Source organism: Lycorma delicatula, chromosome 11, assembly GCF_047948215.1.
Source record: "Lycorma delicatula isolate Av1 chromosome 11, ASM4794821v1, whole genome shotgun sequence".
Classification (NCBI taxonomy): Eukaryota; Metazoa; Arthropoda; class Insecta; order Hemiptera; family Fulgoridae; genus Lycorma; species Lycorma delicatula.
Window position 1 is genome coordinate 48,230,358 of NC_134465.1, and position 14,496 is coordinate 48,244,853.

The 14,496-nt window shown below is 30.4% G+C and overlaps 1 protein-coding gene across 4 annotated transcripts in view; it reads left to right on the top strand.

Moving 5' to 3' along the window:
- The first annotated feature begins 8,371 nt into the window (after nucleotides 1–8,371).
- Btk (tyrosine-protein kinase Btk29A) overlaps nucleotides 8,372–14,496 on the top strand; it is a 135,944-nt gene continuing 129,819 nt past the window's right edge. Inside the window, exons 1-2 of one of the 4 annotated variants that reach the window (XM_075378330.1) lie at nucleotides 8,384–8,493; nucleotides 10,404–10,542. In XM_075378330.1, coding sequence (XP_075234445.1) covers nucleotides 10,462–10,542 — 81 coding nt within the window. In that variant the 5' untranslated portion in view covers nucleotides 8,384–8,493; nucleotides 10,404–10,461. Of the gene's footprint in view, nucleotides 8,494–10,400; nucleotides 10,543–14,496 lie in introns of all 4 variants that reach the window. The other 3 variants (XM_075378332.1, XM_075378331.1, XM_075378334.1) reach the window with 3 other exon arrangements.

Below are 14,496 nucleotides of genomic sequence, written 5' to 3' on the forward strand. Positions count from 1 at the left end.
ATTGTCAATCAATCTCCTGGCTTGTTCCCTGTTTGGGGTCAGTTCTACTGATACTTTTATGTCACTCTTGGCGATTTTGTGTCATTTCCGGCATTAAGCCCATTGTCAGCATATCATTATGGATGGTTCGTGTTCAGGTAGTCGTGGGCGGCCTCTGCCGTTCTTGCCTTCCTTTATGGCTAAAACCTGTCGAGTCATATGATCTTTACTTCTATGCATTATGTGTCCAAACCAGTGCAAACGGCTTTCTCACATTTTTTGCTGTTTCAGCTACTTTAAAGATCCTCCAGATGTACCTGTTTTAGATTCTGTTAAGTTTCCTAACACCACCTGCCCATCGTAGCATTTTCATCTCCATAACATGCATTTTTTGCTATTCACATTTCCTTATCTCCAGCACTTGGATCAATATAGCATTGGTGGTCTAACGGCTCGCTTACACATGGTGCCTTTAGTTATAATAGGTATTTTTATGTCACGGAGGACCCCAGAGAGCAACCTCCACTTGAGCTAGCTTGCCTTGATTCTATATTCTAAATTTCTTTCCGTGTTTGCTCTGACATTAACTATGGATCCAATGTACTTGGTTGAATTCCTCTACTTTATATAAAGAAGTTCCTTTGATAGTAGGTACTGCCTGAGTGTTGCTGTTGCTATTGTCACCAGAGAAACTGCAATGCATAGTCTTTTATGCATTTAGTCTTTTTGCAACTAACTTGTAGGCCACTGCTTTCCAAAGTCTTACGCCATCTGTTGAGGTTGTTGTGGATTTCCAGCAATGATTCCTCTATTTAAACCACACCGTCTTCATATAAAAGTGTTTATGGGCCGGTTTTTAGAGATCTTTTATGATGTAGTCCATGACAATGATGAAAAGCAAGGGTGTCAGAATGGATCTTTGGTGGACCCCACCTTGACCTCAAAACTATCGCTTGTACCTGTTGCTGACACCACTCGTGTTGTTAGGTTATTATACATGTCTTGTGTGATACTGATGTATTGCTCCGGTATCAGTTGGACTCTTAGTGCTTGCCGTATGAACTTGCACAGCATTTGGTTTCTACCAATTTTTAAATAATTTCTACTAATTTGTTTTCAACTGTATTTAAAATAAATTGTAAGAAAACTTTTTAAATGGTTTGGTAATTTTTTAAAAATGACAGTGAAAGCAGATTAATTCTTGTAAGCCAAAGTATTATGTTAGACATATGAGACAGTTTGTCTGGTTTTATGAAGTGGATAATGCTGAAAATAAATAAGAGACTGCTCCTTTTAGCAAATATTGCATATTCATAGATATAAATATATGGATAAATTACATTTTCAATTGTTTAAATGTCTTTCTATACGATTCACGTTACTGAATGCCAAATAATGATTTGATACCTCATTATTGTTCCTTGAAAACTTGTTTTGAAACCTTAAGGAGGCTACAAGAGATGGTAAAACAGAAATATAAATAAACAAAATAAATATTTAATTATGATGAGAAGCTACGCTTAGCATTTTATTGAGGTACTTCAAAGTAGAAATATCAACCATTTGGATTATTATGTAACTCTCTGACTTTACATACTGTAAAGACTCTGAGTTGGTTTTAGCAGACTTTCATATTATAGTATTTTTATTCAATATATTGATGCAACAAAAATTGATTTTCTTCCAGAATTTTACCCACCTGAGAATAGGTTTTGGGTTTTCAAAGAATAATCAACCATTCCTAGAAATTTTTTAGCATATGGAAATATATGAACTTTAAAATATTCAGCCAGATCCTCACTGTATTTGATGCTGAACTTAAATGTACTCGAGTTATAGTTAAGAGCAAGAGTAAAAAAGAAATCTGATGTGGACACCACATGACTAACTTGTACGCCTATTAAACTACACATACACATTTATAAAAAATGAAAACTACATAAAATGTTATTTCATTAATAACTTCTGATATTTTTTCACATTTTTTTGTATTATTATTTATTGTAAATTTTTTTTTTACAATCAGAGGTTAATAATTATTAATAAATCAATAAATTTAAGTTAAAAAAAAATAATACCATGACACTTCCAGTAACATAAAGATTCCAATATAGGGTAATATATCTAAATCAGTTTAGTGTTGAGCTGCTGCAAACAAACAAACATACATATATACATTGTACATACATACATACCCTAAATACATTATATTCATTTTTGGGCAGTCGTGTAAAAAAAAGTAACTTAAGTTTATTTCTAGTTTCTATTAATTACTTGTAGGTTAAATTATGCATTTCTTTCAGTAGTTGTAAATACCATGTTAATAATATATACTGACCTTAAAACTGAGATTTAAGGTCCAAATCTGTAAACACACACACAGTATAGTATGTTATTTAATGTTCATCTAATTATTGTTATTAAATATAAAAAAATGTCTGGGGATTTGGATTTTTTGTAGGAATTTAAAGGATGTTGTGTAATTAAAACACTTATACACTTACAAGAATGTGGCTAAACATCTGGAAACAAAAGATTGTTGGATGTGATATACAAAGTTGTTATTAATAAACAAATAATAGCTATACATTTCTTAAATAAGTGGCTTTAATAAAGCTACAAATAATTGTAAATGACTTAATTGTTATTAGGTGAAGAGAATAAAAAGTAGTAATTGTTATTGTCTCATTATGTCTGTAAAGACTTCATTTAGTAGGAATAAAAATGTAGAACTACTTTTTTCTTTTTTTTTCATCAGAAGAGGGAAAGCTCTCCAAGCCACCATCTGCCCATGTAGATGGAAGTACGCTCCTGCTGACTAAAATCACTCCCTCTCACCCTTGTGATGTCAGACCCACCAAGCTGGTATTACACAGGATCATAAGTGTATTATTGGATGTTGTTCTGTTGAATCGTCAAGGCACTTGCAGCAGGAGTCCTGAGGTTATTGCCATAGGCAGCTACACTGGCAAGCAGAGATACCTACACACTAGTACCCTAAGCTGTCCTACCTCAGCATCTCCTCTGCTGAATTAGTGTTCATTATTGAAGTTACCATTTTACCACTGACCAGTTCTTTGGGCTAAAGAGCATCTTTAGAAAAATGTTTTTGTTGGTAATTTCTCCTAGCATTTCTCTTTCTGTGGGATTCAACAGCTGCAGCTGAATATTGTATGTTCAGAAGTGTTACTCTCATCACAATAATCACACAAATCAGACGAACACCTACCTCTGGCAAATAGGTAGGAGTTGAACGATCCATGGCTTGTTAAGAACTGGGTCATTTCAAAATTCAACTCCCCCCACTCTCTGCTGATCCATGGGCCCATATAACATATCAGCCTGTAGGTCCACCTACTTGTCATCCCGTTCTCCCAACACTCCTGTCCTGCCATCTACTCATCAACTGTTAATCTGCATCACTAAGGTGATCACACAACCTAAGCGCCATTAGTTCAATAGGTGGAATACCAGCAACCACACAAACAGTCTCTGCGGAGACTGTTAACTTGATGCATCCTTCAGGGCCATCTGTTGTTGCAGTCTCAGCGTTATTTGTAGGGCTTTCTTTGTCTATAAAGCCCTCTTCCAGGCTCGTATTCTATATAACATTGTGGTCTATGCTACTCCTGCAAGCAACCTTCTCTTGGACACACGTGGATCACCTGTATATGCCATTACATGGCTTAAGGCTGCCACCGCTCTATCTACGTGTACAACAGCTTTTTTTAGGGGTCACTGGAAGCTGCGATGACTGTCCAGTCAAACACCCAGGTATTTGACCTTATTGGACAAGCCGAAATGCAGATAACCCGCTTGTATCCAAATCAGCGACAGTCTTCTTCTCCTAGCAAGAACTATTTCCTGGGTCTTCTCAGCCGCCAGTTGAAGCCCATTCTGCTCTAGCCAAGTTCTGGCCAGTTCTATTGGAGAGTTGCCTTTTGCTACGATCTCTTCCTCACTTCTTCTCATTACTGTCAAGGCCTGGTCATCTGCGTAAGCAATTGGCCTTGCCTCTTCCAGGAAGTCATCCTCTGTAAATAATCATGTGCCAGATTCCAGAGAGTAGGCCTCATGATCGGACCAGGTCGAACCATCGCTTCTCAACTTCAGCTAACATCAAAGTATAGGTAGAACTACTTTCTGAGAAGTAACTGTGTTTTTTCTGGACTGTGTAGTACTTTAAATTTGATGTGAATAAAAAAAATATTTATCTGTAGGAACAATTTAAATATTTTTGAGTATGTGAGAGAGCATATTTTGATTTCATCAATTCACATTGAAGTCTTCAACAGTTTTCATTGTGGTGATGTTCATGCCTGCATGAAAACAGAAAATTTATTATATATGAAAAGTTATGGGTAGATCTAATGACCTTTTATGATTTTACAGTGAAAATGTAAATTTTTATAACATCAAGATTTTTATTTATTAGCAATGAAACTCATGGAGAACCATTGACTCCAAAAAATCAGATGGAGAGATTATTACATAATTTTGGATTCTGATGTAAAATGTGTGATATAGTTGGCGGATGAAAATTATTATTTTCTGTAGCACTGTCAAATTCATAGCTGTTTTCAGAGAGCTTAGAACTCACTGTCACTTTTTCTGATACTCTGTTAAAAATTGGGTTTTCTTCTTGGGCTAACAGTGACAAAGATATTTTTCTCAGTCTTTTAATTTAATTGGTTCATTTCCTGTTTTTTTTAAATTGATTTTATCTTTAATTCTATTTCTCACGTTGTTAAAGATTTTATTTAATTATATAATTGTTATTCCTTTTCTAGCTGTTTGAGAAGAATATTGTTGTGGTACAAGATCTTGCGTATTTTTTTACAATATCTACAATTTGTTCTCCATTGATTTTTCATATAAATAGCTGTTTTAAAAAAACAAATTCAAAAATAAAATTTTGTTTACATATTTCTCTTTGATGTCAGTTTTTTTTCACTTGATGACATCCTTAAGTTAGTAGGCAGTAAGCTATTTCGTGTTAAAATTGCATACAGCAAGTAGCAAGGTGTTAAACCAGTAAACTAAAATAGTGATCCAGGAAGGGATAAAAAAGAATTAATTACTATTATTTTATTAATTACTATAATTATTATTAATTAAACAATTAATTACTATAAATATAATTATTATAGTAACAATTATATTACTATTATATAATAAATTACTATTATTCGGTGTAGTTGTTCTTCATATATGATCTGTTCTAGTTTTTCTGAGGAATATTTTTCCCCATGAGATAATATATACCTAACCCAATTGTTTATTCTCCTATATTTCACTACATGCCACAAACTACATGCTATTGAATAGTTGCTATGTTTCATTCACTTCAATGATTAAATTATATTTAATTGTCTGTTAACTTGTCAACTGTCAACAGTTAACTGTCAACTGTTAGTTGTCTGTTAATTTGTCTATATTTAACCTTCTGATAAAAAAAATGTCATGTTTATTCTATTTCCTTGAAGAAAAATTCTAATTTGAAGTTTATTTTTTGAGGTAAAGAGAAGTTGGTAAAGCAGTAGAATTTACTTAAACAATTGATTCAAGTGAGATTTTAATTCTATCAGGAGATAGTACTAAAAGTATTTTATCATTGTGACAGAAATTTACAGTAGTGATATCCCATTTTTAATGTTTATAATAAGATTATTCCTAGTGTTCTTTAGTAAACCTGACATTGGATGCTAATTATTCTTTAACTTATTATATATTATTTGTTGGGAAAACTAGAACTGTTAAGGTTAAATATAATATATACTCAATTAGTCATTTATTTAAAAAAAAATTATTCTCTGTAGATTTTGATTTTCAATATTTACATTTGAAAATACTTAAGTTGCACATAAAAATTAACTTTTGAAAAAATTGTACAAATGACTTTTACTTTTGATGTCAGATTTGTGTACCTGTTTAATAACATAGTGCAGCCCTACTTCAAACTGAGCGAAATATCTACACTGACAAGCAATTGTTAATTTGAGACATAAAATTTAAACACTGGACTCTTAAGTACAAGCAGCTGTAATCCTTGATTTCTATGCCCTCAAATCTTCCACTTTATTTAAAATTCCTTTGTAAATCCATTTTAAAATCAGTTTGGTCATATGGTAACTAAATTTATTGTTGTTAAAATAATTTGCCTTATTTAAAATACATTTTCAATCAATAGTACTAAGGTAAGTGATTAGTGTAATCTTTGTAGTCTTGTAACTGAGTATAATTTAAAACTATATTCAGACTTATGATTCCCAATTTCACTGGCAAATTTTAATGGGTGTACTTCGATTTAAGAATAAACAAAGTCAACCAATTAATTATTTGACCAATCTTACCAGATGTCTCAACTGTAGAGCCTTGTACCAAGACTAAAATGATGTTGGAGTAGGGATGTCATAAGCCATGTCTGAATAAAATTAATTTATCTAAATTAAATAACTTTAAATCTTTAGAATATAATACTGGTGTCTTAATTATAACAATTTGCTCTTAAAATTAACCCAAATTGATATTTATTTTAACTGTTAAATTAGTCATCAAGCACAGTCTACAGTTCTTTTCTTAGTAAATTTATTATAATTAAATTTAATGATTTTTTACTTAATAATTACATAAGATGTAAATGATCCAACAGATATATTTAAAAATGCATTCTTTTATAATAAAAATATACATCCATTTATACAAGAAACTTTTTTCTGGGGAATAATATCTATTAAGTTTTGTAATGCATTTTATGATGTGCTGTAATCAAATTGGAAATTAGTTGATTGATTCAAACAACATGGTCTCTATCAAGAATTATTTTTCAGAATATTAAAATGATTCACTAAAATGACATTACAACTGCATAGTATAAATATTATAGATGGCATTTCTGGTAAAAGTATGTCCAAATACTAAGGACTAAAGCTATGTAAAATTCATTACTTTTTTTAATAGTAATTTTCAGTTTTCCCTGGTAATTAGTCTATATTAAATAATAGAGAAAGAAAATAATTTGAATTTAACATTTCAATTAATATTATGCATTATTTTTTTCTTCTATCATCTTGTTACTAAAATATAAATATTAGGATTATAAACCACACTAAAGTATGACAGCAACAGAAATAAAACCACAAAATAATAAAATGTATTTTCAAACCAAATAATACAGTAATTATGTGGTAAAATTATGAAATTTTGTTAAAAAAAGTTATAATTTGTAGTGTAACAATGGTTTTCTGAATTAAAATACCATTTCAGTTTTTTAAAGAATTGCCGACTTTTTTATAGAATTTATATGAAATGTAAGACAATATGACTACTGATGAAGAAACAGATAATAAATTATCTACTAATATTTGATTCATTTAATAAAGGGATTTTTAAAGTATTTAACAGAACAGTAACAATAGTGATACATGGGTAATAACAATGGTGTGCTTTAAGTCAGCAATGTTCAGATCTGTGAGTAAACTTAAATTTTACATTGGTGTAAATAAGCTTTCTTCTCTAGTAGTAAATTCAACTTTAAAGATTCATTATGCTATGTTCATCATTTCACTTTTATACTTTACAGTTTTCAATATAAAACAGCAATTATGAAGTTAGTTGAAAGAAATGATCTAATTACTAAAGTGAACAACCAGATCTATTGCCCAGACAACAATCTTCCATCAATTCATTTCATAACTTTACATACAAAAGTAAAATCATTAGATGATTTGAAACTCAACTATATCTATTTCTTAAATGTACCACCATTTTTTCAAATTGGGGTTGGTTAATATTTGAATGTTTTTTAATGTAGTAGACAAAAATCAGGCTGATCGAAGTTAGGTACTGAAGAAATAAAAGTTGTGGTATGAACTGTTAAATAAAATGCAAAATCATAAGTAATTTGGGTCAGTAATTAATCATTTTTAATGGTTTCTGTTTCATTATTTCTATAATCGTACTTCGACAGTGACGAACAATCCATCGTTTTTTAAATTATAATTCTAGTCTAGCTTATCTTCAAATTTGTAAAAATAAAAAAAAAATTCACAGGAAATCATGGTGATTCTAAATCACATTTCATCAGGCAATATTAACAATAATAATATCATTTAACAACTTATTTTAACGTTATTTCTCGACAAAGGTAATTTGAATTCTATTCATTCTTAATCTATTTAGGAACTCAATTGATCACTTGGTATGATTAATAAAGGAGTATTTATACAAATAACCTATTTAAATCCTTTCAAAATCTCAACAACTGCTATACTTTTTTGTAATAAAAAATCTTAAATCTTACGATTTTCACTTATTATAAGTATATCACAGCAGTGCATTCCTCTCTAAATTTGCATTTCAACAGCTGATCGTAAGAAATGCATAGGATCAACAGGTGGTTTCCGGCAGTACGTCTAGTGCAATGGAGTTTCCTGTTGTAGTGTCTGTGTGACATTAGTTTTAATGTGTAGTATTGTTTTGTGTTATCGTTCGATCGTGAACTTGTTTTAAAAGGTAATGAATAAACTACTTTATTTCGTATTTGTGTTACTGTGTTTTGTTATTTTAGAAATTATTTGGTTTTCAGTCATCGTATTGAAGAACATGTAGTTTTCCTGTCAGTACGTATTTGTGTTTATTAAGCAAGACGTCTCTATTCTTTACCATTTAAAAATGTCTATATTATAAATAACTATAACCCTTGAAAAGAGTTGTCATTGTTAAAAGTATTTACGTGTTTGATGATGTTTGTATTTCGTTACAGTATTTCCATGTAAAGTAAATCATTTTTTAAATTAAACTAATCTGCTATTTATTGAATATTTATATCATACCGTTGGAAAGATAATATTAAACTCAGGCTTAGTTTGAAAGAAATAAGTGTTTGTTTTTTAAGTGTGTTTTACCAGTATGCTATGTTGGGCTTATATTTTAATGATATATGATATCTGGTAGTCGGAGTTAATTATTCTGTGTATTTAGTAAGCTTTGTTTGTTAATTCCTTGTAAAGTAACTGTTCTGTGATTTTAAGTTTAGATTGTACTATGGTTAGTTTACTGTACTGTATTTGTGTTTCTTACCTTTATATTTTTATCTTGTAGATTGAACTTTAATCAAATGGTTATTTTATAGGTAAACTGGCATTGATTATACACGTATATTGTGCTAATTTAAACATTTATATAAGATATTATCAGTGTTATTTAAAACAACTAGAGTTAATATTTTGAGGTTAAGCAAGTAATCTGCCCAAATTATTTAGTTAACATTTTCTTACTAATTTTAACTGAAGTAGTTTAGTACTTGGAATTCATTTACTATTGAAGTTACTGTTGCTTCTATTATTTGGCATATTTTTATGTAAGAAAAACTATTGTAATTTTAGTAAAATATTGTTACTTAAATGATAATGCAATATTATTAATGAAATGATAACTTTTATATAGAAAATACGTTTTTAGTAAATCTTATAGAAAATTATTATTAATAGTCTTGCTGAACAAGATTTTTATCTTAGCCCATAGTTTGTGTGAAAATATTGCTAATAAACTGATCTTTTACTTCCTTACAACAATTTATAACTTTAAATTAGTCTCTCACTTTCAGAAAAGTATAATAGTTTATACTTAAAAAAAAAAAACCATTTTGCTCAATTTACATTTTTGTTTATATTATGTTTCTCTCATATGTTACAAATGTTACAATATACTCAAATTAGTCAGGTATAAATAACACAATTATGACTTTAGAGAACTAAAGTACAGCCATAAGTAACAAATAAATTTCTTACCGAAACAAGTTATTACTGTGCATTATTATAAAAAATAAAAATTTATACTTCTTCCTATTTGATGAAAGTCTTTGTACTTTCTCTGCTTGTTTCATCAAATAAAGCTGAATTATGGCAGAATCTATATTAATTTGTCATTGGATACCCAGTTTGTGATTCTAAAATATAACTTGGGCTGTTTGGGTCCAAGCCCAGTTTTGTGAGTACCCACGTGGTTATCACTGTTCATTTTAACTTTTGTAATTTTCTATATTGTTCTACTTGTTTAATTCTTCCTTCTTTTGTATTGACATTTGTTGGCTTATTGTCTCTCCAGTTTTTTTCGTTCTGTTGTGTAACATCATAATCAAAATTCAATATTCCATTATGATGTGTTTTAATTTTGAAATCATCTGTTGAATATCATGTGGACTTCATGTCCAAAAAAATAAACCATGTCATTGGTGAAACCGATAAAATTTATTTTCATATTTCATGTATTGATTCATTCCTTTGTTCTCTTCTGGAGCAATTTTTCTCAGATCTTCAACATGTATATTAAAAAAGAGCTGAGATAAGCAGTACCCTTGCTTTACTCCCTTATTTAGGTCAAACTAAATACTTTGTTCTTCCTATTTTCTTTTTTCACAGCAGGCTTGAAGCTTATACCATGGGAATATGAAATTGAAATTTTGTAGCGTATGAAAAAGGCATGCCTGATCAAGATTTGAATCTGGAACCTTCAGATGAAAGTCAGAGTTGCCATCACTCTGTCAGGGAAGCCAGTTTAGTGGTGAGGTTATTTTCATAAGTTTACTTATTCAGCTATAATTTTAGTCTGTCTTCTATCTTAACTGTTCTCACTACCCATGGGTTATTATACTCGTATTTAAAATTGGATATCAGACTTGTTCCATTACTGGTGTGTTTGATGGAATCATTTTTAATAATTTGAGATTATTAAAACATTCTATATATTTGTTTTATTAGTTTCTCTGATTACACACAATAGAAAAATATCCAATCCAGTTGTAACAGCATTCTATTTTAATAACGGGTCATTTCATTTAATGTATTTTGTTCTGTATTTCTAAGATACATTCTGTACATAACACAGTTGTGGTACCGGTTACTCATATCCTGGACCAACATTTATGGTGAGGCATCCTCTACTCGATTCCCCCTTTGTGGTGTACTAGTAGTTTGTAATTAGGTAAATGTCACTTTGGTGTGATACCAGATGTAAATTATTGGAGCCTAAATAATAAATAAGACATTTTGTATAGGTCATAATAATGCTAAGAAATACAAATAAATTCTATCATTGACAAATAGCATTAAAAGAGGGAAAAGCTTACAATGTGCAGTTCTCCTGATCCTCTAAGGGGAAGACACCCGAATTGTGGGAGTTGCTGCACCATCCACTCCATTTCTAACCCTGATGAGTCTCACTGAAATATGGGTATAATATAAGCATTAATGGAAATGTGAATACTGGAAAATGGGGACTTATAATACATAAAAATTACATGCGTTTAAAAAAAATACCACAGCCATCATGATAACTAATTTGGATCAGGTTTTCATCTCCATACGTTTCATATCTTCACAACTTCCCTTTTCTGCCTTTATGAACTTCAGAAAAAATTTTCTTCGTAATCTTATGAATTTCTTCATAATGTCAGACTTAAAATCATAGGTTTTTTTAAAAGTATTTAGAATGAAAAAAAAATTTGATTACTTTACTGAACTGGAAATTATAGTAATTTTAATGTTACTATAATTTTATTGAAAATTTTAATTCTTCATCAAACAGTTTTAAAGAACTTGTTTTTTTTACATATATCACATTTTTCTCTTGGTCAAATTACAATTTGAATTGTACTATGAGAGTGGTTACTTTCCAGGTCTTGCTAGAATATAGTGTAAATCTTGACTGCTTCTATATCATTAAATGAATTATCACAGGAGATTTAATAAGATTAAATCGGTACTTACATATTAATGCCACCGCAGCTACAGCTTTATTTAAAAACAAAGTAGTCAATCGGATTTTGGTGGAAAATGGACCAAAACAGATTCAAAACAGAATATAAATGGTTATTTATATTTATTTATTTTATAAATATAATTTAACCAAACTTAACCTACGCTCGCTTTGCTTATTATTTTTTATTTATTTATTGTTTAAATAATCAAATTGCAATAATTACTGAATTTATTAAATAAATACTCAAAAATTTACGGTGTTAATTAGTCAAGGTTAGCGAGCGTAGGTTAAGTTTGGTTAAATTATATTTATAAAATAAATATTTATTTATTTATGTTAAACTCTATATCGGCTCATTTTCCACTGAAATCCGATTGACTACTTTTTTAAAAATAAAGCTGTAGCTGTGGTGGCGTTTTTACGTATGTACCATTAAATCTAAAAGATTAAAGTCAGATGAGGTACAGTTTTATGTATTTTGGCATATTAATTCATACAATACCAGGTATCAGATGACTGATGTCATGAAGTGGCCTCTTCATGTTAAGAAAACTGGTGTATCGTGTGCTGGTTATTGTATAATCGGGCCAATCTTTTTTGATGGAATGTCAATACAGAAGTGGGTAATACAATTTATAAAGACTAATATGGTTCTTCCAATAACAGTACAGCTTCTAATAAATTAGATTAACAGATCACTCATCAAATAATTCATTAGCATATGATCATGCAGTTTTTACAGAAGAATGAATTGTCAGAAATGTGTAGTGGGCTCCACATTCCCTGGATCTAATTGTATTTTTTTCCTTTGGGGGGTCTAATTGGAGGACAGAGTTTACAAACCAAATCCCCACATTATCGATGAATGTATTCTACAAGAAATTGACAGCATTGAAAATGTTTTGCATTAGGGAACTCGATATGATTACTAGAGTACAAAAATGGATCACCGTGCAGGGTGTCTTTCCAAACAAATTTTGTAAAAATATAGTACGTATGTAAACTTTTGCCAGTGTAAATACAGAATTTTATTTAATTTATGTTTTCATTTGTTCATTTTATTCATAAAAATGTTACGTGTTTAGTCTTTAGCAGTTTACTTTAAAGTTGCTTACCTGTATTGATTCTGGATTATTCTGGAGAAAAAAATTAACTTTTGTAAGCTGCATGACTTCTCGAGGACTAGGTCAATCAATTAAAGATCACTTATTATTCTTCATTAGATGCTAAAAATTGCCTCTATGCCCATTGCTTTTTATATACATCATCCATAGCTCACACTAATCTAATTGCAGGCCATTGCATTAGTGTGCATAAAATGCTTGTACACATTGTATTTCAACCTTAGATGTCCATATTACTGGGTTTTGTTAAAAATTAGCACAGCTCAATGTTAAAAAAAAAAAAAAATTAAACGTTACATTTTTGCATTTAAAATCTTTAGGAATAGATGTTTCACTTTTATTTTTATTGAAAGTACAAGGTCTGTAAATAAAGTAATGAGACTATTTTTTTTTTTTTTAGCAGTGAAAGTGGCAATACTAAAGTTATTAGTAAATGTATGGTTTTATGAACAGCTGATTTATATTAGGTATTAATATTAATATATTAATAAATAATGATATTTTTAGTCAATTGTTATCATGTGAGACGTAAACAAACTTTTCGTGAAACGAGTTTTTGTTGTGCATTCCAAAAATGAGTGATACTAATTATGAGCAACATTGTGCTGTCAAGTTTTGTGTTAAACTCTGCGAGAATGCTACTGAAACTTTTTCAAAATTGAAAAGGCATATGGAGATGATGCTCTGTTACAAGCCCAAGTTTTTTAGTGGTTTAATGAATTTTCAGATGGCCAGGAATCAGTTGTGAACAATCCACGCTCTGGAAGACCGTTAATGTCAAAAAGTGATGACAATGTTGAGCAAATCAGAGACTTGATATGGTATGACCAGCCATTAACTGTCAAAATGATTGCAGAATAATTGAATGTGAACCATACTACAGTCCATCAAATTTTGACAAACAAATTGAACACGAAAAAAGTTTGTGCAAAATTGGTCCTAAAAAACCCCTGTTGAACAGAAAACAAGAGTCGAAGTGTGCCGCGATTTTTTAGGTTAGATTTTTTAAGTGAAGCCCAAGTTTTTAGGTGGTTTAAAGTATTTTCATACGGCTGGGAATCAGTTGTAGACGATCCACACTCTTAAAGACCGTTAATATTAAAAAGTGACAACAATGTTGAGTGAATCAGAGACTTGATACAACTGGCGATTAACTGTTAGAATAATTGCAGAACAGTTGAATTTGAACTTTATGACAGTCCATCAAATTTTGACAAACGAATTGGACATGAAAAAGATTTGTGACTGCGGAAAAGAGTTGCCCGCGTGAGACCAGTCATCAAAGACAACTTGATGCTGCATCATAACAGTGCACCTTGTCACACTGCACTCTCAATTAATGAGTTTTTGGAAAAGAAAAGCATTCCTGTAGTTCCTCAACCATCTTATTCACCTGACTTTTTCCTGTTCCCTACTTTAAAAAAACACCTCGAAGTACACAATTTTGGAACAGTAAAAAACATTAAAAAAAAAATGTAACTGACCTTGCTATGAAGAGTGGGAAAACCGTTTGAAGTGGCTTCCTAAGGGAACTATTTTGAAGGTGTTAAGAGTCCATGTATAATTGGATTGTAAATAAAAAGTTTTTCTGAACCAGTGACAGACCTCGTATATAAGGATGAGTAGATTTCAG